The sequence below is a fragment of the Abramis brama genome, assembly GCF_963993115.1.
Source record: "Abramis brama genome assembly, chromosome: 14".
Classification (NCBI taxonomy): Eukaryota; Metazoa; Chordata; class Actinopteri; order Cypriniformes; family Leuciscidae; genus Abramis; species Abramis brama.
The window spans coordinates 37,665,700-37,691,661 of NC_139976.1; the positions used below are offsets into that span (position 1 = coordinate 37,665,700).

At 37.2% G+C, this 25,962-nt stretch overlaps 2 protein-coding genes across 4 annotated transcripts; both read left to right on the plus strand.

Annotated features, from left to right (window-relative positions):
- The first annotated feature begins 1,858 nt into the window (after positions 1-1,858).
- kdelr2b (KDEL endoplasmic reticulum protein retention receptor 2b) lies at positions 1,859-8,356 on the plus strand. Its single transcript, XM_084135234.1, has 5 exons — positions 1,859-2,161; positions 2,704-2,804; positions 4,120-4,278; positions 5,465-5,717; positions 7,306-8,356. Exons 1-5 carry the CDS (start codon positions 2,071-2,073, stop codon positions 7,338-7,340), a joined length of 639 nt encoding a protein of 212 aa, XP_083991360.1. The 5' UTR covers positions 1,859-2,070; the 3' UTR covers positions 7,341-8,356.
- Positions 8,357-8,803: 447 nt separating this feature from the next.
- Positions 8,804-25,533, plus strand: daglb (diacylglycerol lipase, beta). 3 transcript variants are annotated; one of them, XM_084135311.1, is made up of 15 exons: positions 8,804-9,080; positions 11,773-11,924; positions 12,468-12,642; positions 13,783-14,056; positions 16,290-16,412; positions 17,694-17,821; positions 18,408-18,534; positions 19,040-19,123; positions 20,621-20,698; positions 20,779-20,859; positions 20,935-21,062; positions 22,621-22,689; positions 22,827-22,899; positions 23,714-23,964; positions 24,896-25,533. In XM_084135311.1, the coding sequence occupies exons 1-15, from the start codon at positions 8,986-8,988 to the stop codon at positions 25,089-25,091; spliced, it is 2,034 nt and encodes a 677-aa protein (XP_083991437.1). In that variant the 5' UTR covers positions 8,804-8,985; the 3' UTR covers positions 25,092-25,533. The 3 variants fall into 3 exon arrangements, with proteins under 3 accessions (XP_083991437.1, XP_083991438.1, XP_083991439.1); XM_084135312.1 differs by lacking the exon at positions 11,773-11,924 and having other exon boundaries at positions 8,806-9,080; XM_084135313.1 differs by lacking the exons at positions 22,621-22,689; positions 22,827-22,899; positions 23,714-23,964; positions 24,896-25,533 and adding an exon at positions 21,138-21,425 and having other exon boundaries at positions 8,848-9,080.
- Positions 25,534-25,962: the final 429 nt, after the last annotated feature.

The following is a 25,962-nucleotide window of genomic DNA, read 5'->3' on the forward strand; positions in this document are numbered from 1 at the left end:
ATTTCGATTTTCTTTAAAGTGTTAAAATGCTAAATAAGCCTAAATTTTGAAACTTTACCTCTAGAATAAATGTAGAGATGGAACAGCTGAATAAAAAGCAGAAACAGCTTTAATGAGAAGTGACAGATTAGTGCATCAACCCATTCATCCTCTTGACATTTGCACATCATAAATATAGAATATTTTTTTTACTGTTCATTTTATATGAATTACGTTGTATTTGTAGGTGTTTCTGCATTAAAGTTTCAGCGATGACATGGTTTAGGTGTGTTGGATTCTGAACTCCACAGATCCTCATAAACAGGATCCAGTAAACTTCACACCCTTCCCAGGACACAACTCCACAGAAATATAGAAACGAGAGGAAGGGAAGATCATAACTCTGCTGGAGTCACGTGTCACGTGTTCCTTTTCTCCGCGCGTGAGGATGGACCAATCACAGTCGCCCAGGATTAAGGGCTAAAAATATATATTTTTGTAGGGCATATGCTGATTTATACTTAAGTGTCACATTTAAATACTTGAAATCTGACTTTATTTCTCTCAATTCTGACTTTATTTCTCTCAATTCTGACTTTATTTCTCTCAAAATTCTGACTCTATTTCTCTCAAAATTCTGACTTTATTTCTCTCAATTCTGTTTCTCACAAGTCTACAAGTCACAAGTCCCCCCCCCCCCACACACACACACACACAATTCTGACCTTATTTCTCTCAATTCTGACTTTATTTCTCTCAAAATTCTGACCTTATTTCTCTCAATTCTGACTTTATTTCTCTCAAAATTCTGACTTTATTTCTCTCAAAATTCGGACTTTATTTCTCGCAATTCTGACTTTATTTCTCTCAATTCTGACTTTATTTCTCTCAATTCTGACTTTATTTCTCGCAATTCTGACTTTATTTCTCGCAATTCTGACTTTATTTCTCACAATTCTGACTTTATTTCTTGCAATTCTGACTTTATTTCTCACAATTCTGATTCTATTTCTCTTCTGACTTTATTTCCCACAATTCAGACTTTATTTCTTGCAATTAAGATTTTTTTCTTGCAATTCTGAATGTTTCTCACAAGTCTGATCACCCCCCCCACACACACACACAATTCTGACCTTATTTCTCTCAATTCTGACTTTATTTCTCTCAAAATTCTGACTTTATTTCTCTCAAAATTCTGACTTTATTTCTCTCAATTCTGACTTTATTTCTCTCAATTCTGACTTTATTTTTCGCAATTCTGACTTTATTTCTCACAATTCTGACTTTATTTCTCGGAATTCAGACTTTATTTCTTGCAATTAGATTTTTTTCTTGCAATTCTGAATGTTTCTCACAAGTCTGATCACCCCCCCCCCCACACACACACACAATTCTGACCTTATTTCTCTCAATTCTGACTTTATTTCTCTCAAAATTCTGACTTTATTTCTCTCAATTCTGACTTTATTTCTCGCAATTCTGACTTTATTTCTCGCAATTCTGACTTTATTTCTCACAATTCTGACTTTATTTCTCGCAATTCTGACTTTATTTCTTGCAATTCTGACTTTATTTCTCACAATTCTGACTTTATTTCTCGCAATTCTGACTTTATTTCTTGCAATTCACACTTTTTTTCTCGCAATTCTGCCTTTATTTCTCACAACTCTGATTTTTTTCTCGCAACTCTGATTTTTTCTCCCAATTCCTCTCAGTTCTGCCTTAATTCCTCTCAGTTCTGCCTTAATTTCTCTCAGTTCTGCCTGGATTTCTCTCAGTTCTGTAGGCCCCAGTGCGTCGGTGTTTTGGGCCTCCTCGCGCCCCCTACAGGAATCCAACGCATGCGCAATCAACACATTTATTTCCCAGCGATATTTTCCTCCCAACGCGGATCTCCAGCATCATCCCGTGTCTCAGCCAACCCGCAGTCAGGCTCTCAGTGTCGGCCACGTCCCCGGGCCACGTCGCGCTGCTCTCGCCATCTTTCAGTCGCGAAATCCGTGTTTATAACGCCGTTAGCGGGAAGTACATCAGCACTTTAAAGCGTCGCACAGCCCGTTCCCTTCACACATCTCAACAGCCCAAAGAAACATGAACATCTTCAGACTGACGGGGGATCTGTCCCATCTAGCAGCCATCATCATCCTCCTAACGAAGATCTGGAAAACCAGGTCGTGTGCAGGTGAGAAATGATGCAGTCGTTGTGTTTCTGAGAGTGTGTTTCAGTGTAATCGCATCGGTTCAGTGTGTGTTCGGCTGATCAGTCTCTATAATGCAGCGGATCCGCTCATAAACTCATGCACTAGGCCTCATTTGTGGGAATTATGCTGAAGGATGATTTCTGGCATGTGTTGGTGTTTAATGACAGTAGTTAGTGTGTGTTTTCATGAGTTGCATCACTCAAAAGTTAGATCCAGCGCTACAGTTCGGCTTTAGACTGAGTTGCATGACATTTAAAACAAAAGCATTAGTGCTTTAAACAACTGAATGTTATAAACTTTGGAGTTTTGCACTGTATGTTATCAGCCTCTAGATAACGTTCATTCATTCTGATCGCATGCTCTGACCCGTGACGTGGCAGCAGGATGTCATTAGAATATTATTAATTAGACATAAACAGTGCCTGTACTGTACATGTGTGCATGCTTTAGCAGCATTCTGCATGTTTCTGACTGTGACCTGTACATGAGACTGAGCTGCATCTTGCTGTTGTTTGTGTCTCAGGGATCTCTGGGAAGAGTCAGATTCTGTTTGCTCTGGTGTTCACCACTCGCTACCTGGACCTGCTCACGGCCTTCATCTCCCTCTACAACTCCTTCATGAAGGTGAACCTCAACATCCTTACACCTTAAACATGCACGTATTCATGTCTTCTTCTTCTTCTCGCTGTATATTGAGGTGCAGTATTAGTAGATGATGAAGAGAAAGCTTGTGGAGAAATGAATGGAGGAAATCAGTTAAAAGATAATCAGGGTTTGTTGACTCTAGGATATGGATGTGCGTTTACTCCACACAAAGTGAATTATGCAATTATTGTCAGATTTTTATTGCTGATGTCACTGAAAAATAATCTTGTCAAATGGTTTTGGACATTACAGAATATCTGCCAGTAAAAAGACGACTGTTCGAAACAGACTGAAGATAATAAGCTGAATTTTTTCTATACTATGTAATATAATATGTATGTAATATAATACTGTATATATATGCCATTTTATATTTATTTATTTATTTATTTATACTTTATTTATTTTATATATATACATACATATATATATATATATATATATATATATATATATATATATATATATATATATACACATATTTATGTATTTATTTATTTATACTTTATTTATATATATATATATATATATATATATATATATATAAGTATAAATAAATAAATAAATACATATTTATTTATATATATATACACACACACACACACACACACACACATATCATGATACTAGACAATATTCACCTCAATATTATATATTCAATATTCAAGTTATGCATACTAATTTAAAAATAAAATAATAAATATAAATATTTTTAATAATTGAACATGTTCAGTGTTTAAGTTAAAAATAGAGCATCAAATGTATGTATGTATGTTTGTGTGTGTGTGTGTACAATAATTAAATCTACTGATTTTAAGGACTTTAATATGACATAAATGCAAATCAGCCTTATTATTCCCTAGTTGCTTATAACAGTATTTTCAAACATAATTACCTAATTTTATGAGGTTTTCTGTTTTGACATATTTTTTAGACATGATCAAAATCATCATCATGGCTATTTTCTTTATTTTTTTTTAAATCGATTAGAAATACTCTTTGTTTTGTATTTCTCACATTTCCCATTAATCTCCTATGGAAATGGCATTTCTGACCACACTGATCACAGGTCTGACCTTTTTGTTAATGACCAATGAACTCTTTCCAATCATGTCCACGATTTCTGTGTGTGTTCATATTGCAAGTGCCACAAAAGTCGTCACCCAGTTTTGTTCCATTTCCAAAGGGTGTACAAATATGTAATAATTCATAACATAACATTTCTCTGTCTAGAATGTCCAAAGAGCACTGGCCTTTTCTGGTAACGTTGTTTTGTTGCTCGTTCCTCGTGTAGATCATCTACATCGCATGTGCCTATGCCACGGTTTACCTGATATATGCCAAGTTCAAGGCCACGTATGATGGAAACCACGACACTTTCAGGGTGGAGTTCCTGGTGGTCCCAGTCGGAGGCCTGGCGTTCCTCGTCAACCATGACTTCTCTCCTCTGGAGGTGAGAGAGAATCGCAATAAGCCAAATCAGTTTAAGTGTGATTTCATGTAAATTGTGATTAATCGTGCAGCGCTGTTGAAAACAAATGCTCACGTCACCGTTACTTACATTTACATTTAATCATTTAGCAGAAGCTTTTATCCAAAGCGACTTACAAATGAGAACATTAGAAGCAGTGAAACTAGCAATAGAACTTACGCAAGCGCTCTAACGCAGTACATGTACTTTATTTTTTAGTTTTTTATAAATAGATATAGTCAAGTCACATTTATTTTTTACAACACAGAGTGTTTCAAAGCAGCTTTACAGAGATAACAGGAAAATAATGCAACAAAGATTGTTTCCAGAAGAAAATAGCGTCACAGTCCAGCTTAAGCAAGCTCAGTTATGGTTCATTTCTGTTGAAAAAAAGTTATTAATTTAGTTCATTTATACATGTATATGTTTCGCCTCTCTGGAGAAAACCGTGATGTCATCGTCCAGTTCAGTTCTCATATAATGGTGTCAATGCAGGAGATCAATATTACTGTTGAATATTAAATTAAATGTTAATTAAATATAGAATAGAATAGAAGAGAAAGTGTTAGTGTTAATGGATATTATTGTTGAATATTAAATTGAATGTTAAATTAAATATAGAATAGAATAGAATAGAAGAGAAAGTGTTAGTGTTAATGGATATTATTGTTGAATATTAAATGTTAAATTAAATATAGAATAGAAGAGAAAGTGTAAGTATTAATGGATATTATTGTTGAATATTAAATGTTAAATTAAATATAGAATAGAAGAAAAAGTGTTAGTATTAATGGATATTATTATTGAATATTAAATTAAATGTTAAATTAAATATAGAATAGAAGAGAAAGTGTTAGTGTTAATGGATATTATTATTGAATATTAAATTAAATGTTAAATTAAATATAGAATAGAAGAGAAAGTGTTAGTATTAATGGATATTATTATTGAATATTAAATTAAATGTTAAATTAAATATAGAATAGAAGAGAAAGTGTTAGTGTTATGGACATTATTATTGAATATTAAATTAAATGTTAAATTAAATATAGAATAGAAGAGAAAGTGTAAGTGTTATGGACATTATTGTTGAATATTAAATTAAATGTTAAATATAGAATAGAAGAGAAAGTGTAAGTGTTAATGGATGGTGATCTCTTGGTTCTAGATCCTGTGGACGTTCTCCATCTATCTGGAGTCGGTGGCCATTCTCCCTCAGCTGTTCATGATCAGCAAGACCGGAGAAGCGGAGACCATCACCACACACTACCTGTTCTTCCTCGGCCTGTACCGAGCGCTGTATCTCATCAACTGGATCTGGCGCTTCTACTTCGAAGGCTTCTTCGACATGATCGCCATCGTCGCCGGCGTCGTTCAGACAATCCTCTACTGTGATTTCTTTTATCTATACGTAACAAAAGGTGTGTTTCCTGATTTCTGCTTTAAAAACCCTGTAGATGTGTTAGTTTTACTTATTAGTGCGAATGGTTATGAATAGGGATGCGCCGATATATACATTTTGGCCGATAACCGATAATTCTTTATATATTTGAAAGCCGATAACCGATATATTGGCCGATAAATCTAAATTAAAATTTGTATATAATTTTTTTAGAGCCTGATTACAAAAACTAAAGTCTCATCATGTCCCAATCACTAAGTTATAATAATGTTCTCATGATAATGTTATGTAGCCAATATGACAGACTTGCGCTGCTCATGTTGCACTGAACTCTATTTTCCTTTTTGAAGTGATTCAATCATATTTCAAACAATTCAAACCCATCATGTTGAACAGTGGCATCTGAAGAGTCTCAGCTGAAGGAAATAATACATTATTTATCAGTTTTAATATATCAGCCAAATTTTATTATCGGGCCGATAACATTGAAAATGAACATATATCGGCCGATAAGGTGGCTGATATATCATGCATGCTTAGTTATGAACTAGCAATTATGGAATATAATGACTATAGAGCACATGCTGAGAAACCGAAACTGCGATTTTCTTCTTGCGTGAATCTCTTTGCCAAAGATTAAATATTGTCTTTAAGTATTTCTATGGAGAAAAGGCTGAGAATTAGGGATGCACAATATATCGGTATCGGCCGATATATGATTATTTTTAATGTTATCATTATCGGCCAGATAAGAACATTTGGCCGTTATATTAAAGCTGATAAATAATGTATTATCTCCTTCAGCTGAGACACTTCAGATGCCACTGTTCAACATGATGGGTTTGAATTGGAATCACTTAAAAAAAGGAAAATACAGTAAAGTGCAAAGTTTAGATTTATCGGCCAATATATCGGTTATCGGCTTTCAAATATAAAGAGTTATCGGTTATCGGTATCGGCCAAAATGTTCATGTCGGTTCACTGAAGAATCACTGTCTGGATGTTGCAGCTTTATGACTTAAAGCACAAAAAAAACTTGACATATTCCTTTAACTGTCACTGAATTTAAATAATCAAGACCAATAGAATTTTAAGAGTAGAATGTTTTAGAAAAGCTTTTCTGTTGCCAGTTTGAAATAGAACTGCTACTTTTTGCAATGCTTGACACTGTTATTTAGGCTACACAAATAACCAACCATTTTGGTAACGAACACGTCACAATATTCCTCATTATAATAATTAATGCGCAGAATAAAGGGGCGGGGCCTGGTTGAGTTAGTCAGTAGTGTGTTAAACTGGCGGTTAAGGGGCGGGACATTTCCCAAACACACTCTAAGCGCTCGACCAATCACAACACACTGCTCCAGCCGACCAATCAGAGCACAGTGTGCTTTTCAGAAGGAGGGGCTTCATAGAGACAGGAAGTAAACAGAGCGTTACTGACAGACTGGGAAGAGAGGAGCCGCAACAATGGAGAATATGAGGAGAATAATCAACATTCAAGCAGGAAAACCTGTTCTAGGAGAGACCAAGACTTTGTAAAAGGGCATAATAGGACCTCTTTAATAAATCTTGTTCTAATCTGATTGTTGTCCGTCTCTCTTCAGTGTTGAAAGGAAAGAAGCTGAGTCTGCCAGCGTAAGGGTCTCGCACCGGAGCGAGACGCTGAGGACGAGTGAGACGAGCGAGTGCGAAAGATGAGATCCGTTCCTGGTCACATCAGGTGCTCTGGATTCAAGCCCAGGCCGTACCGTGGCTTTTCGGATTCCTGTTTTATGCATCTTGTCTTACCCTTTTTTATTATTCTGTATAAAAGTTTTCTACATGAAAGGTGTGCTATGATTTGACCGACGGCATCACAAACGAGCTGAAATTGCCTCATCAGGCAATGCTAACAGGCAGGGACTGATTCTTATGATGAATATTGATTTTGTTTGTAAGAGTATTTTCAATCTGATTAAATGTACATGTTTTCAAGAAGATTAAAGGAGTGTTTGTTACTCCGTAGGATAAATTGAATGGAAAAAAAGATTTGTTTTTGCTGGATTTCTTCATGCAATAATCATTTGTTAAAGAAGGCCAGTCATAATCTAGCGGTTCCCCAAACCGCTCGTCTAATTAGGTTCAGAAAACACAATTTCAATGTTTGGAAGATGGAAAATGTCTAATTTATAGTTTAAAACAGCTCAACACATGGGAACCGCCACTGTCTGTCAGCGTACAGTATTGACACTGCCTTTATCACTGTAAATGGCTTCTTAAAGAACCAAAAAATAAACGGTACAAATCTTCTCAAAGATTATTATGCCATTTATTTTTAGGATTTTTTTTTCTTCTGAAACTTCTCCTACTGTTTGATTGCTTTGAGGGTTTTCATTTTTTGATTGGTGTAAAGTGATCGGCTGAAACTTGGACAGGCCAAATATTAATCATTCATCCTGAACCACTTTTTCAGCAGAGAGTTTTGACCAGTGTTACTTTATTAAATCAAAATGTAAATTGGTGAGGTGTTAATTTTATTTATGATCTATAAGATATTTAATGGAGCAGACAAAAAAACAATAATAACCACTTTATTTTAAAGCCAGTGGTGTTGGGTTTGCTTTCAACTGAGCTTTTGGATGGTGCTACAGCCTCAAATAAAGATTTAATGGGAAACACTGCTTGTTTTGAAAATTGAATGCCATTTTGTTTTGACTCATAAAGCCACGTATATTCAGCCTAACGCCATCATCAACACGAACAAATCCCGAATCGTTTGAATATTGTCCTGTGGCATTGTATTGATGTGAACAAATTGTTCTTTTGAATCGGATCGTTAGAATGAATCAGTTCAAGAATCAACCTGAACTCCATTGAACTGTGTATCTTTTCCGGAAGCGTCCGATTACAACCGAAAACCGACGATTTGACTGAAGGGGCAGAAGCGGATAGTAAGTTATATTATTGTTGTAAATATGGCGAATATTTGTTTAATTGTTAAAAATGTCAGATTATACAGCACAATTCTTTATTGTAATTCAATATTTTTGACTAGCTTTTGACGAGTCTTTCTAATACGGAACTACTTTACTGCCGGAAGTTACTTCATCTTCTGTTCCGGACACATTTCGCTGCGACACAGAAAAGGGAAAACAAACACGCCCCGCTGCAGACAGATGTCAGTGAACGAGTCGTTTATTACCATGTTGTAATATCAAGATTACAGGCGGGCAGAGTCATGGGTTCTGTAATGTTCACTGTCATACGTTCATGATCGCGACTGAAGGACCGGTTTGACCGTCAGGATGCCCGGGATGGTGGTGCTCGGACGCCGATGGCGGATCGCCAGCGATGATCTTGTGTTTCCTGGCGCTATCGAGTTATTTATCAGAGCGGTGTGGTAAGAACTGCAGTTGATTTAGATCACTTGGGATTTTTGGGTATTGTGTAACACTTGTATTGAATGATTTCCATATTCATATACCATCACTGCTAGGAAAAATGCGTTCTGAGATCGGTGTTGCTAACGTTTCCATTATAACGTTAAATATTATAATTTCTGAACGTTCGAAACGTCCAGGTGTTAATCATCAGTGTTCTCTAAACATTCTGAAACAAGTAGTATTTTTTGTTTTAAATAAAACGTTTCATGAACTGTGTATAAATACTATTTTTGTGCTGACGTTTTCAAAAGTAAAGTTCCCATGATGGAATATTTCCTTAACGTATGGATAACTAAATTATTAAAACATTATGTGTGTTTTTTGTAACATTCAGAAAGCATTCAGGTATAACGTTTTCTGAATGTTTTGAGAACAATATCAGATAACTAACATTACTAATAGGGCTTGGGATCGATTCAGATGTCCCGATTCGATTCAATGAATACTTTTCACTGGTCCCACCACAAAAATAAATAAATAAAATAGTTTTTTTAACCATCCTTGTATTGTAATTAATGTTATGACACCAACATTTTAGATACTGGTGACATTTTGCAATGCTCGATTCCAGTTTCGATACCACAGCTAAAACTACGATCTAATATAAATTTCAAATATTATTAAAGTCACTAATAAAAATGAACAAATAATCAAATTAGCCTACGAATAAATAAATACAATAAAACAAACATATAAATACAAAAATCAGGTAGGTCCAACAGTAGTTTTTAGGTACAGAAATTGAATAAAGTAATCAAATGTGAAATAACTGCATAGTCTGTATAAATTAAATATGGATTATTCCTTATTAAAGTTGCAAAAGTTAGGCAGCCAAGAGCAGAGTGTTTTTATTTCTTTGTCTTTTGTTGTTTGATTATCATTAATGACACAGGTTTATTAGGCTGCTGTCACTTTAAGACCGAAAACACGGATCCAATATACTGATACACATGCGCCGTCTTTCTCTACTGTTTACTAGAGCTGTGTCTGAAATCGCTCCCTATCCACTATATAGTGCACTATTTAGGGTGTCGGCCATTTTGTAGTGGTGTCCGAATTCTGAGTGAACGACATCATTCCCTACATTCGTTCACTACTTTTACCCACAATCCTCTCTGAATTTGAGTGTACATCCGATGTACACTCAAAGAGTATAGAAGTGTTACTTCTATACTCTTTGGTACACTTGCTGAGACACTATTTCCCACAATCCAACACGATAAGGCGATAGAGCGCGAATGAAAAATAAACAAAAATGTCACCATGGCAACGGCGCACGCGAGATAGAAAACAATCATTTATAAGACCAGATGCCTGGTTATTTATTTATATATATACCGTTATATCTATATTTGAATAAACAAATGTGCTGTGTAGTGTTTTGATCTCTTTTATTTTCACATATAAATGTAAAAAGTAAATAAATATGATAAGTGTTTTTATTATCTTTTTTTTTTATCAAATAACGCAATAAACGTGAAAAATACATACATACAATTGTTACATACAATTCATACAGCCAAAAAAGGAAATATTAAAGATGGGTAGGTAATGTTTATGACGAAATTGTCCGAGCTCTCTGGCGCGTGATAATTATGTCAGCGTCCGAATTCGCTCACTCATTTTCGTTCACTCTTTGCTGATGTAGTGCACTCAACTGCCATTCACTATGCAGGGATTAGTGAATGAGTGAACGAGTGAGCGGTTTCAGACACAGCTTAGGACACCCATAGATATCATATATAAAGGCTAGATGTCTCGTGCGCGCTGTTGACCAATGGAGGTCGACGTCCGCACGTGGCGGCCATCTTGCCACAGGGTGCTCGCTCACTCGTTTAATGGTGCATGTACTTTTAAATAACCATAACTTGCTCAATTTTCTACCGATTTTCAAACGGTTTGGTTTGTTATAAACGTCAGAGATGTAGCTATGACACTGCATACATATGAATAATTATAACATACATGTTTAAGCATTCGGAATTATAGCCACGTTAATAACGTTTGTAAGAAACCAAACCGTTTGTAAATCCGTCAAGATTTCAGCGAGATAAGAGGATTTGTGTGCATGCTGATCATTCACCTTAATGCACAGCTTCACTGTGACGAGATGGCCGAACGGTGATGCCGGAAGTGACTTCGCCATAAGACATCTAGCGTTTATATATGATATCTATGAGGACACCAGCCAGGACCTGGCGCTTTGAGAATTATGTGTCCGTTCAAGCGGCAGAAGATGTGAAGAAGACTAGTAATAAGACTAACGTCGATCAGATATTATATTCAGTGCTTACGGAAATATGGAAAAAAGATCGACTCGTGGCTTTTGAGAATCGATATTGACATTTTAAAAAACGATAAATCGAAAAATCTAAAAAAAAATTCCCCTAGCCGTAATTACTAACTATTACTGTTACTAGAATAATGTCTGTTCAACCGTAACGCTAGCCAAAGTTTCCTGTTTGCTGGGATGGCTTTTAAAACAAATACCATTGTACAAAAAACTCTCTAACTGCGAAGATACCAACATATTCATCTCTGCACGCTCATAAACATGGCATTACCATATTAATTATCCAGTGTTCCATGGCAATATTATGCTAAAATAAGGCAGTGTCTTTGGTTTCTGAAAGCTCTCTTGTCTCTTAGGTGGGTCGTGACCTTAGTTGTGTACATTAACCATAAGGGACGATTTGACTGTCAAGGTGGAGCGCTTTTGCATAATTACCTTGTAGTTCTTCTTGTGCTTTTGGCTCTCATCATCCTCACATTATATGCAGTTGTTTACGTCAGTGCTCAAGGTACGTGTCTTTCCCGGACCCGATGCATGATGTTATTTCTTCATATGTGACCCTGGACCACAGAACCAGTCTCGAGTCGCACGGGTGTATCTGTGGCAATACATTGCATGGGTCAAAATTATACATTTTTCTTTTATGATAAAAATCATTAGGATATTAAGTAAAGATCATGTTCCATGAAGATATTTTGTAAATTTCCTACCGTAAATATATAAAACATGTATTTTTGTGAGTGAATGCAGCACAATCGAGAACATTAATGAACAACTTTAAAGGAGATTTTCTCAATGTTTCGATTTTTTTGCACCCTCAGATTCCAGATTTACAATAGTTGTATCTCGACCAAATATTGTCCTATCCTAACAAACCATAAATCAATGGAAAGCTCATTTATTCAGCTTTCAGATGATATATAAATCTCAATTTATAAAAATTTACCCATGTGACTGGTTTTGTGGTCCAGGGTCACATATGTGTAATGCATGATGCTATTTCTTCATAACGTGTAATGATGCAATGTAATTCTGCTGTGATTGGTCTTAGGAACCATAATGAACCCGGGTCCTCGGCGCTCGATGCCGGTCCTGGTGTATGTGCGTGCGGTTCTGTACCTTCCTGAGCTCGTGTGGGCCGTTCTGGGGGCCGTCTGGGTGTCGGATAACAGCACGGGATGCAAGCCGGAAGAGGTCGGGGCCGTGATTGGAGCTGTGGTTTCCAGGTAAGGAACAAATATTTTCCTTTTCCAAAAATGTACATGCATGCTTTTATCCAGCCAGGATTCATTAAAATGATCATAAGTGACAGTAAAATCATGTACAAATGCCATGTTTCATGTTCTTTTGATCTTTGTATTCATCAAAGAATGTACTGAACTGTTTCCAAATGTTTCTTGAGCATCAAATCATCATATTAGAGTGATTTCTGAAGGATCATGTGACACTGAAGACTGGAGTAATGATGCTGAAAATTCAGCTTTGATCACAGGAATAAATTACACTTTACTATATATTCACATAGAAAACAGCTGTTTTAGTTTGTAAAAATATTACACAATTTTTACCGTATTTTTAAAGCCTTTGAATAGTATTGTATGTTTACAAAATGACTTGAATTCGTTCTTGCCTCGTTAGCATATATGCAAATTTAGATTAAAGCTAAATATGAGGACAGTAGGACACAAAAGATAGGACACAATCGTTTTAGATTACATTTGATATGGTGTATTATTGTGTGTTACAATCATATTTTGTATCTGTAATTTAGATCAAAGTAAATAATAATGTCATCATCATCATCCTATTAGAATGAACTATTACAAGAACAAGTTAGTCTCTTTATTTATTTATATTCTGTTATGTTTAAAGGGGATGATCTTAAAACCAACACTGTTATCTTGGTTTCGTAAAGTATGATCAAACTCTGAAGCTCCAAAATGTTCATAAAATGTTCATAAAATAAGAAACGCCTCCATTGTAGTCTTGAGTTTCTTCCGGGAACGAACACGTCACAATATTCCTCATTATAATAATTCATATGCAGAATAAAGGGGCGGGGCCTGGTTGAGTTAGTCAGTAGTGTGTTAAACTGGCGGTTATGGTAAGGGGCGGGACATTTCCCAAACACACTCGAAGCGCTCGACCAATCACAACACACTGATCCAGCCGACCAATCAGAGCACAGTGTGCTTTTCAGAAGGAGGGGCTTCATAGAGACAGGAACTAAACAGAGCGTTACTGACAGACTGGGAAGAGAGGAGCCGCAACAATGTCAGATAATGTGTTTTTTAAACATTCAACTTTAGTAAAAAGGTGTATTTTGTCACTGTCTCACCCTTCACGGTCTCTGCTGCTGTCCTCAGCTGGATCATCCTTCTCTCCATGGCTGTGGGAGTGCTGGTCGTGTTTGACCCTCTGGGCAGCCAGCGCTCGGGTGTCTCTCTGGACGCTCAGTCAGGCGTGAGGGGTCTGGATCTGGAGAGCAGCGAGTCGTCTCAGCTCTTCTACACCGCACACACACTGGCCTCGCGCGTGTGGGAGAGCCGTCTGCGTCTCCTCTGCTTCTGTCTGCCTCAGGACGACAACCATCGAGCCGCTTTCTCCAGCATCGCACAGCTCGTCGGAGGATTCTTCCTGGTCAGAGACTAACAGTTTGTTTATAACTCTTTATTTCACTGGAAAATCACACTGTTCACTAGGGGTGTAACGATACTCTCATGTCACGATTCGAGACATATCACGATACTGAACTCATGATAGGATATTATTGCGATACTCCAAAACATATCATAAAAGGTTAACAATTTTTTTGTTGATTAAAAGGCTAATTTGGTGTTACATTGTGTGTGTGTAAATGAATAGGTTTGGACTTGGTGCTCGAACAACAGAGACACCAGAATAACAATATTCATGAATCATGATTCGTGATTGTTCCATTTGTTAACATTAGTTAACATGAACTAGCTATAAAAGAAGCATTTATTAATCTTTGTCTTTGTTTATATTATTCAATGGACTTGAACTAACACGAACTAGCGAAGAACTGTATTCTTATTAGCTAACTTTAACAAGGATTGATAAGTACTGTAACAAATGTATTGCTCATTGTTAATGAATGAATGTTTGCTAATACATTAACAACTAATGATACCTTATTGTATTGTGTTACCTAAAATTCTGACTGTCAAGACTGTTAATTATTATAATTACAGTGAGGAAAATAAGTATTTGAACACCCTGCTATTTTGCAAGTTCTCCCACTTGGAAATCATGGAGGGGTCTGAAATTGTCATCGTAGGTGCATGTCCACTGTGAGAGACATAATCTAAAAAAAAAAATCCAGAAATCACAATGTATGATTTTTTAACTATTCATTTGTATGATACAGCTGCAAATAAGTATTTGAACACCTGAGAAAATCAATGTTTTGTTTGCAATTACAGAGGTCAAACGTTTCCTGTAGTTTTTCACCAGGTTTGCACACACTGCAGGAGGGATTTTGGCCCACTCCTCCACACAGATCTTCTCTAGATCAGTCAGGTTTCTGGGCTGTCGCTGAGAAACACGGAGTTTGAGCTCCCTCCAAAGATTCTCTATTGGGTTTAGGTCTGGAGACTGGCTAGGCCACGCCAGAACCTTGATATGCTTCTTACAGAGCCACTCCTTGGTTATCCTGGCTGTGTGCTTCGGGTCATTGTCATGTTGGAAGACCCAGCCTCGACCCATCTTCAATGCTCTAACTGAGGGAAGGAGGTTGTTCCCCAAAATCTCGCAATACATGGCCCCGGTCATCCTCTCCTTAATACAGTGCAGTCGCCCTGTCCCATGTGCAGAAAAACACCCCCAAAGCATGATGCTACCACCCCCATGCTTCACAGTAGGGATGGTGTTCTTGGGATGGTACTCATCATTCTTCTTCCTCCAAACACGTTTAGTGGAATTATGACCAAAAAGTTCTATTTTGGTCTCATCTGACCACATGACTTTCTCCCATGACTCCTCTGGATCATCCAAATGGTCATTGGCAAACTTAAGACGGGCCTTGACATGTGCTGGTTTAAGCAGGGGAACCTTCCGTGCCATGCATGATTTCAAACCATGACGTCTTAGTGTATTACCAACAGTAACCTTGGAAACGGTGGTCCCAGCTCTTTTCAGGTCATTGACCAGCTCCTCCCGTGTAGTTCTGGGCTGATTTCTCACCTTTCTTAGGATCATTGAGACCCCACGAGGTGAGATCTTGCATGGAGCCCCAGTCCGAGGGAGATTGACAGTCATGTTTAGCTTCTTCCATTTTCTAATGATTGCTCCAACAGTGGACCTTTTTTCACCAAGCTGCTTGGCAATTTCCCCGTAGCCCTTTCTAGCCTTGTGGAGGTGTACAATTTTGTCTCTAGTGTCTTTGGACAGCTCTTTGGTCTTGGCCATGTTAGTAGTTGGATTCTTACTGATTGTATGGGGTGGACAGGTGTCTTTATGCAGCTAACGACCTCAAACAGGTGCATCTAATTTAGGATAATAAATGGAGTGGAGGTGGACATTTTAAAGGCAGACTAACAGGTCTTTGAGGGTCAGAATTCTAGCTGATAGACAGGTGTTCAAATACTTATTTGCAGCTGTATCATACAAATAAATAGTTAAAAAATCATACATTGTGATTTCTGGATTTTTTATTTTAGATTATGTCTCTCACAGTGGACATGCACCTACGATGACAATTTCAGACCCCTCCATGATTCCCAAGTGGGAGAATTTGCAAAATAGCAGGGTGTTCAAATACTTCTTTTCCTCACTGTATGTGATACAGGCTGATAAATTTATAATGATACCGATATAATATATAACCTGACTCTGTCTGACCTGTTTCCAGGACACAGACCTGGTTCCCAGTGATATCGCCGCTGGTCTGGCTCTTCTTCATCAGGAACAGGACAAGATGGAGCGGAGCAGAGACCCTGACGAGGTCCTGACCCACAGCCCGTCCTCCCCGATAGTGAGTCTGAGCTTATCACTGGGAATCAACCCTATAAAGCCCACTCTATCATAATTGATATGCAACTTACATTTTTCTTATTATTTTTTAATATGCCAGGCTTTACGGGGAGATTGCAATGGTTAAAGGAGTAGTTCACTCCAGAATAAAAATGTCCTGATAATTCACTCTCCCCCACGTCATCCAGGATGTTCAAGTCTTTCTTTCTTCAGTGGAAAAGAAATGAAGGTTTCTGAGGAAAACATTCCAGGATTTTTCTCCATATAGTGACTTCAATGGGGTCCAACGGGTCGAAGGTCCAAATGTGAGTTTCAGTGCAGCTTCAAAGTCTCGACACGATCCAGCCGAGGAATAAGAGTCTCATCTAGACAAACCAGCGGACATTTTAGAACAAAATAAACATTTAGATACTTTTTAACCACTAGTGCTCATCCTGCACTGGCTGTGATGCGACACACATTACGTAATCACGGTGAAAGGTAGGAGGAAGAACAGACCCTGTGTTTACAAATCGAACGTGCAAAGATTAAGACAAATGCCATTCACAAAAAAATTTAAAATAAAAGTTAAACACAACGATGTCGGATGATTTTGAAGTTGGAAGAGAAAATGAGATTTGAGTTTTTCGCCCTACTCTACATGTAAGAACCGGAACACACATGACCTTTCAATGGATTACGTCAGGGTTTCTCAAACTCGGTCATGGAGGGCCACTGTCCTGCACAGTTTAGCTTCAACCCTGATCAAACACACCTGAGCAAGCTAATCAATGTCTTCTGGATCACTAGAAACTCACAGCTAGGTGTGTTTGATCAGGGTTGGAGCTAAACTGTGCAGGACAGTGGCCCTCCAGGACCGAGTTTGAGAAACCATGGATTACGTAATGCGTGAAGTCGTGGACGGAAAACTGAAAACAAGCATTTGTGGTTAAAAGTATATAAATGTTTATTTTGTTATAAAATGTCCGCTGGTTTGTCTAGATGAGACTCTTATTCCTCGGCTGGATCGTGTCGAGACTTTGAAGCTGCACTGAAACTCACATCTGGACCTTCGACCCGTTGGACCCCATTGAAGACACTATATGGAGAAACATCCTGGAATGATTTCCTCAAAAACCTTCATTTCTTTTCCACTGAAAAAAGAAAGACATGAACATCTTGGATGACGTGGGGGAGAGTGAATTATCAGGAAATTTTAATTCTGGAGTGAACTACTCCTTTACTGCATGTGAAGTATACTCAGTGCATGCAGTGATCCGCCTCTTCTGGTGTGTTTTCCCAGAGGGAGGATCTGGAGATTGAGCTGGAGAAAGCCACTCACTATATGCAGTTTGCAGCAGCTGCGTATGGATGGCCGCTGTACGTCTACTCAAACCCGCTCACGGGGCTCTGCAAACTCAGTGGAGATTGGTGGGTATAAAGTTTGCTAAAGTTCGCTAACAGTATCAAAGGGATAGTTCACCCAAAAATGAAGATTAGCCCATGATTTACTCACCCTCATCCTAGGTGTATATGACATTCTTCTTTCAGACGAACACAATCAGAGTTATATTAAAAAATGTCCTGGCTCTTCCAAGCTTTATAATGGCAGTGAATGGCCGTTTCTGTTTTGAAGTCTATAACAGTGCATCTGTCCATCATAAAAGTGCATCTATCCATCATAAAAGTGCATCTGTCCATCATAAAAGTGCATCTGTCCATCATAAAAGTGCATCTGTCCATCATAAAAGTGCATCTGTCCATCATAAAAGTGCATCTATCATCATAAAAGTGCATCTGTGCATCATAAAAGTGCATCTGTGCATCATAAAAGTGCATCTGTCCATCATAAAAGTGCATCTATCCGATTGATCATAACTCTGATTGTATTCGTCTGAAAGAAGAATGTCATACACACCTAGGATGGCTTGAGCGTGAATAAATCATGGGCTAATCTTCATTTTTGGGTGAACTATCCCTTTAAATGCAGAAGTGCACTGACGGATCTCTGTTTCAGCTGTCGGAGTCGTCAGGCGGAGTACGATCTAGTCGGAGGAGACAGTCTCGGCTGCCACTTCTCGTCTATCCTGCAGAGCACAGGCCTCCAGTACCGAGACTTCATCCACATCAGCTTTCATAACCAGGTGACGTCTCAGGGTCCCACACCAAACCTCTCCCGTCCCAATCCCAGAAGGATGACTCCCATTCACTCCCACTCCCGGAATCTGTCAGTAATGCAGGACAGATCACAGCATGCCCACCTTAGCTGAATAAAAATCCAAAATGTAGTTTTTATGTTATTTTATTGAACTGAAAGCCAGCTTTAACAATGCACACACATTAAATTTAATGTAATTCCTCCATGCACACACACACACCAAAGCAAACAGGAGAGCATGGAGAGACAGGATAACTAGAATTTAGTTCAAAATTAAAATATATAGTTTATTTATATAAACGGTATATTTGTGAATAAAGTTGAGTATCATAGTGTTATTACGATTCCCGATCCCGCTGAGATTTTTTTCCCGTCCCGATCACGTGATTAATAGTGATTTTTGTTTCCCATCCCATGGGATTCTCGAAGAAATGTCAGCCTCTATGCAGTGCGATTCAGAATGCCTACAGCAATGCGTTTTTATTCCGTAGATCTACGAGATCCCGTTCTTCGTGGCGCTGGATCATAAGCGGGAGGCGGTCCTTGTCGCTGTGAGGGGAACGCTGTCGCTTAAGGTGAGTTTGAATCATCGGTTATACACTGATAATCATCAGGATTCTCTGAAAAACATGTTTGACAAACCATCCTTCACTCATACCCAAATCTGTAGATGTGCATGATACTCAGATCAGATGTGATATTTCCATAAGCAAATTACACTTGTGAGGTCTGCCAGTCATTCCTGAAGAGACTTTTTATATTAGTGTGTAACTTTAGTTAGTGTGTAATGTTGCTGTTTGAGCATAAACAACATCTGCAAAGTTACAACGCTCAAAGTTCAAAGCAAAGGGAGATATTTGCTTTTAAAGAAATCGCTTTTTAAGGACTACAACAAACGGCTGGTAGAGACTACACCACATTCCTCCCGGGTTAGTGACATCACCAACCCTAAAATTTACATAAACCCCGCCCCCTGAACACGATTTAGATTATCAAGACAGAATATGCTAATCAATGACTAGAAGATAACTACACATCAGCTCCATAAATTCATCAACTAACCATTCAGAAATGTCCTGTTGCTTCTACATGTTGTCGCTTCTTCTTGAGTCTCTCCATCATTGTCTGACTCCGGTTTGAACATAAAAGACTAAAAGTTTTTAGAAAATGTCAGTGTGTGTGTGTGTGAGGTAAAAGGACAAGAGCTCTTGAAGCTCCGCCCCCTGTGCCGGGAGCAGCAGCTCATTTGCATTTAAAGGGACACACACAAAACGGTGTGTTTTTGCTCACCCTCAAAAAGTGACAATTTTAACATGCTATATAAAAATATCTGTGGGGTATTTTGAGCTAAAACTTCACACACACACTCTGGGGACATCAGAGACTTATTTTACATCTTGTGAAGAGGGCATTATACCCCCCCTTTAAAATTATACCTATAGAATGCAGATAAAATTATCCCTAAAATTCAAGATATCAGGGCAAAAATGCCCCTGTATGATTTTTTTCTCATATTTATGTCACTTTACTTGTGTCATACACAGATCGGTCTGCGCTAGGGGCGTAACAATATATCGTGTACCGCAATACAAAAATGCAACAATATGTATCGTATAGTTCCCCAAAAATAAAATTTCTTTGTAAGGAAAAAATTCAAGTTTTCAGAGTTTTAGTGTCAGTACAACATTAAACTGCTGTATATAATGTTGAATATAATGTATAATAATGCAATGGGGGATATTTGTGGGTCCTGATAATGTCAAATGTCTGATGTTACCAGTAAGAAGTGTCCTACATTTATTTTAAATATATCTAGTCAATGACAGAGATCAAGCATAGAAGAAAAAAGGAATCGCCGGTGCAGCACAGATGTTTACTTATTAATTAATTAATTTATTTATTTAAGGTGCATAACAATGACTAACGTTTCGATGTAAAGTTACATCTTCATCAGAGTCCTTGAGAGAGTCCTTAGAGAGATCAAGTATATTCGGCTAAAATAATTCTGTATTTTCAGCTTCAGAATCATGAATATATTGTTGTTGAGGTTGTGCGCTGGTGTGTGTTTGCAGGACGTGTTGACGGATCTCTCCGCGGAGTGTGAGAACGTTTCTGTGGAAGGCGTGTCGGGAACCTGCCATGCTCACAAGGTAACTTATATTTATCACATTTCTCAAGTCCATCAGAACCGTATCAGACGTTAGCTTGAGCTTCTGTGTCTGAATCACAGGGCATTTCTCAAGCAGCGCATTACATCTACAAGAAACTGGTCAACGACGGCATTCTGAGCCAGGCCTTCAACATTGCACCGGTAAGAGCTTTAACTGAGCATTATTCTCCTGTGGTGATGGACTCGCTGTGAGAGAGTGTGTGTGTGTGTTTGCAGGAGTATAAGCTGGTCATCACAGGTCACAGTCTGGGTGCAGGAACGGCGTCTCTGCTAGCTGTGCTTCTGCACAACACACACCCCACGCTGGAGTGCTTCGCGTTCTCTCCACCAGGGGGCCTGATGAGGTACTGACACACACACACACACACACACCCCACACTGGAGTGCTTCGCGTTCTCTCCACCAGGGGGCCTGATGAGGTACTGTGACACACACACACACACACACACACACACACACCCCACACTGGAGTGCTTCGCGTTCTCTCCACCAGGGGGCCTGATGAGGTACTGTCACACACACACACACACACACCCCACACTGGAGTGCTTCGCGTTCTCTCCACCAGGGGGCCTGATGAGGTACTGTGACACACACACACACACACACACACACACCCCACACTGGAGTGCTTCGCGTTCTCTCCACCAGGGGGCCTGATGAGGTACTGTGACACACACACACACACACACACACACACACACACACACCCCACACTGGAGTGCTTCGCGTTCTCTCCACCAGGGGGCCTGATGAGGTACTGTCTCACACACACACACACACACACACACCCCACACTGGAGTGCTTCGAGTTCTCTCCACCAGGGGGCCTGATGAGGTACTGTCACACACACACACACTCTCTCTCTCTCTCACACACACACACACACACACACACACACACACACACACACCCCACACTGGAGTGCTTCGAGTTCTCTCCACCAGGGGGCCTGATGAGGTACTGTCACACACACACACACACACACTCTCACACACACACACACACCGCCCCAACACCAGCAGAAGATTTACACACAGATCATGTTCTGATATTGAAAGAAATACCATACTCGTATGTATGCATGGACAATGTACATTATAAAATGTATAGAATGAGACTAGCTTGAAAAAATCACTATAAAATAGCAGACATACTGTACAAACACCCTGTGACCTCATACACCACTGATGGAAACTAAATAAGTTAAACAAAGTATTTGAAATAAAAAAGATAATAGTAATGAAATGCAATATATAATACAAACAAAAATTAAAAAGAACATTTCATTAAGAGTATTTAAAAACATAATAAAAATTAAATAACATATAATTAAAAAGTAGAAAAGATTATTTAATTAAAAAGTTTGTAAAAAATAATTAATAATTATAGTAATAATAAAAAATAATTAAGTACAATATAATATGTGTATATATATATATATATATATATATATATATATATATATATATATATATATATATATATATAATGACACATGTAATAGGAATGATTGGAAGGAATATGGAATAATTAAGATGTTTATTCTGTAAAAGTTTATTACCAAGGCTGCATTTATTTGTTCAAAAGTACAGTAAAAGCAGTAATAATGTGAAATATTATTACACATTAAAACAACTTGTCTATTGTAATGCATTTTAAGATGTAATTTATTCCCTGTGATTGAAGCTGAATTTTAGTGTCACGTGATCTTTCGGAAATCATTCACATTTATTTAAAATAAAGACCTTTGTAACATTATAAATGTGTCTTTTGATCAATTTCTTAATTATTCCAACCTTTTGCCTGACAGTATATCTAACTTTGACAGTCAAGAGCACATTTGTAAAGAATCATGACGCTGTTATCAGACGTTAAACTTGTTGATTGTCTCTCGTCAGTAAAGCGCTGGCCGATTACTCAAAGCAGTTCGTGGTGTCGGTGGTGCTGGGAAAAGATCTCGTGCCCAGGTGAGGGTTATTTATATCGCCACAGCGTCTGTATATATGAAACTGTGAGTGTATTTAGAGAAGTGTCCAGCTATCTTCTGACTTCTGTTTGTACTGTACGCTTCATAACACTTCCTCAAACGGACTGGTGTCTGTAGATTGAGTATTCCAAACATGGAAGACCTGAAGAGAAGATTATTAAAAGTGGTGTCGAACTGCAGCAAACCAAAGGTAAGATTATTCTCCAAGACATCCTTCACTCGCGGGTCCAGATGACCCGAAACCCTAAAATTGTACTTAATATTTTTTTTTAGTCCAGAAAGCTTATTTTATTTCGTTTTGATATTTTTTTTTACAAATTTTAATGCAATTTTTTTTTTTGATTTGTTATGTTTTATTTTATTTACCTTTAAATTACTAGATTTAATCAGTAAATAAATAGTAATAGAAGCACATTCCTTAAACTTCATTAACTTAAATTGCTTATTTTATTTCGTTTTGATATTTTTTTTACAAATTTTAATGCAATTTTTTTGGGGGATTTGTTATGTTTTATTTTATTTACCTTTAAATTACTAGATTTAATCAGTAAATAAATAGTAATAGAAGCACATTCCTTAAACTTCATTTACTTAAATTCAAAATAACTCTCAATTTCATGCCGAAACCTTTTAATTCAGCTCAGAATATCTTACATTGTGTGTCTTTGCCGACCTCTTGTGGAAGAAAAATATATATAACATAATATTTCATGACTCTAGATGGCCTTATAGCTCTGATCTAAATCATTTTTGTTAAAGTTTTAGTATTTTTAGTTAGAATTTTGAGCATTTTTAGGTGTTTGTATGTGAACTGAATCATTCTTTGAATTCCATTCATTCCTATGGGAGTCAAATTGATCTGCGATGGAAGGATGTGTTACTTTTTTAAATTTCAACCACAAAACCAAAATCCATTCAATTTTTTGTGTGTATTCGTGTTTCAAGAATTTCTCTAATTTCTCTCTCTCTCTCTCTCTCTCTGTCTCTGTCTCTCTCTCTCTCAGTATAAGATATTAATGCACGGCTGCTGGTACGAGGTGTTTGGAGGAACTCCTGATGATTTCCCCACGGAGATGGAGAACCGAAGAGAGGAGGAGCTTAACCATCCGTTGCTAGGCGAGGAGAGTCTATTGGTGCGACGCTCGACAACCTATCAGAGCCTGTCGTCTGACGACTCGCCCTCCCACCACACACACTTGCCCCTGTACCTGCCGGGCCGGGTCATGCACATCACCGAGGACGGGCCCACACGCAGGTCAGAGCCGGAAACACTCACAGAAAACACTGAGATTCAGACTCTGTTATCATGTGTTTCAAAGAGTCTCTTCTGCTCACCAAGGCTGCATTTATTTGATCTGAAATACAGTAAAAATGTGAAATATTTTTATGATTTAAAACAGCTGTTTTCTATGTGAATATACAGTAAAGTGTAATTTATTCCTGTGATCAAAGCTGAATTTTCAGCATCATTACTCCAGTCTTCAGTGTCACATGATCCTTAGTATTTAAAAATATAATAATTAAAATAATAAACATTAAATAATTTATAATAAAAAAGTAGAATATTTAATTAAAGAGTATTTGAAAAATAATGAATAAATATAGTAATAATACAAATAATGAAATACAATATTATAATTTTTTTTAAATGACTATTTAATTAGTTTTTGTAAATATAATAATAAAAATAAAAAATAATTAAAATGATAAAAAAGGATATTTAATTATTTAAAAATATAATGATAAAACTCTAATAAAAAATACTTGTATGAAATGTATAATAAAAACAAAGTAAAACGTTTATTTAAAACAATATATTAAAAATAATAATGAAATGGAATATATAAAAAGAATATTTCATTAAAGAGTATTTAAAAATATTAAAATTAAAATAATAACAATTAAATATTTAATAAAAAACAAAAAGGAGTATTTTAAAAATAATAATTAAGAATAAGAAAATAATTGAATACAATATATTATAAAAAATTTTTTTATTTAATTAAAGGGTATTTAAAAATATAACTTAAATATATAATAAACAAAAATAGAAAACAGTATTTAACTAAAAAAAGGTATTTAAAAAATATAAATAATACTAATAAATAATTGAAGTATATAATAAAAACCAATTAAATGGATTATGTCTGTCACATTTAATCCCAGTTGAATTCTCCTCTTCACAGACACTGCTTCTCTCAGGTGAGATACCGTGCGGAGTGGTCGAGCGAGACGTCGTTCCGGAATGTTCTGATCAGCCCGAGGATGATGGTGGATCACATGCCTGACGTGGTCCTGCGGGCCCTGAGGAGTCTGACCCGAGATCAGCCGTCCGCTCTCTGCCCGTCCTCCGCGAGCAACAGCCACCTCAACGTCATCTGAGCGCTACCAGATCTCACTACAGACATTCAACATGCGTATTTATTTCTGCCGTCTGATCCCAGTGGTGCGTCTGCTTCATCAACAGCTGTATATTCCCTCCGTCATCACATTATTTACAGTGCTGTGTTGTTCAAACGTGACAATTCCTTTCGTTTCAGTGGTTGTGCAAAGATGAGCGATTCAGAAGATCAGTATTGAGTGTAATGGTGCCGTTATGTTTTGTGATGTGTCTTTGTCACATGGGAATTGTGTGATCATTTGCCAAAAAGCGTGTTTTGCATTGATTATAGATCAGTGAAACGCACCCGCCGTATGAGACTGATGCATGGCACCAAACGCATGAAAACATTTCCTCGGCTTCAGCGTCTGGTCAGTTACTCCACAGCAGCCTTTCAGGTTCTTCAGGGTATCATGCTTTTTACAATAATAAAAAATGTTGAGGAAAAATTGGTCTGGTCCATTTTGGAAAAAGTGAGATTGAAAAGTGCATGTTTATTATTATTAGTGGTTCTTGTGAAAAAAAGTGACCACAGTTGCTATAATATATATATGTGTGTGTTTATGTACATATACATATATGTGTGTGTGAGTGTACGCATATATATATATATATATATATATATATATATATATATATTTATAGTGTGTATATTTATTTAATAATATATTTATAGTATATAATATATATATATATAGTGTGTCTGTGTGTGTATATTTGTATGTGTGTGTGTATATTTGTATGTGCATGTATAAATATGTTCGTATATATAAATATATATATATATATATATATATATATATATATATATATATATATATGAAGTGCCATCTGAAATTTTCTTCTAGAATGATCATTTTTATCAAGCTTGTA

Bases quoted from the DNA above. Each gene is read 5' to 3' on its own strand.
- daglb (XM_084135311.1), top strand. From the start codon at position 8,986: ATGCCCGGGATGGTGGTGCTCGGACGCCGATGGCGGATCGCCAGCGAT. The intron at 14,057-16,289 runs GTCAGAGACTAA...ACCTGTTTCCAG, and splicing joins TCGTCGGAGGATTCTTCCTG to GACACAGACCTGGTTCCCAG. The intron at 21,063-22,620 runs GTACTGACACAC...GTCTCTCGTCAG, and splicing joins CCACCAGGGGGCCTGATGAG to TAAAGCGCTGGCCGATTACT.
- kdelr2b (XM_084135234.1), top strand. From the start codon at position 2,071: ATGAACATCTTCAGACTGACGGGGGATCTGTCCCATCTAGCAGCCATC. The intron at 2,162-2,703 runs GTGAGAAATGAT...TTTGTGTCTCAG, and splicing joins GAAAACCAGGTCGTGTGCAG to GGATCTCTGGGAAGAGTCAG. The intron at 2,805-4,119 runs GTGAACCTCAAC...TTCCTCGTGTAG, and splicing joins TCTACAACTCCTTCATGAAG to ATCATCTACATCGCATGTGC.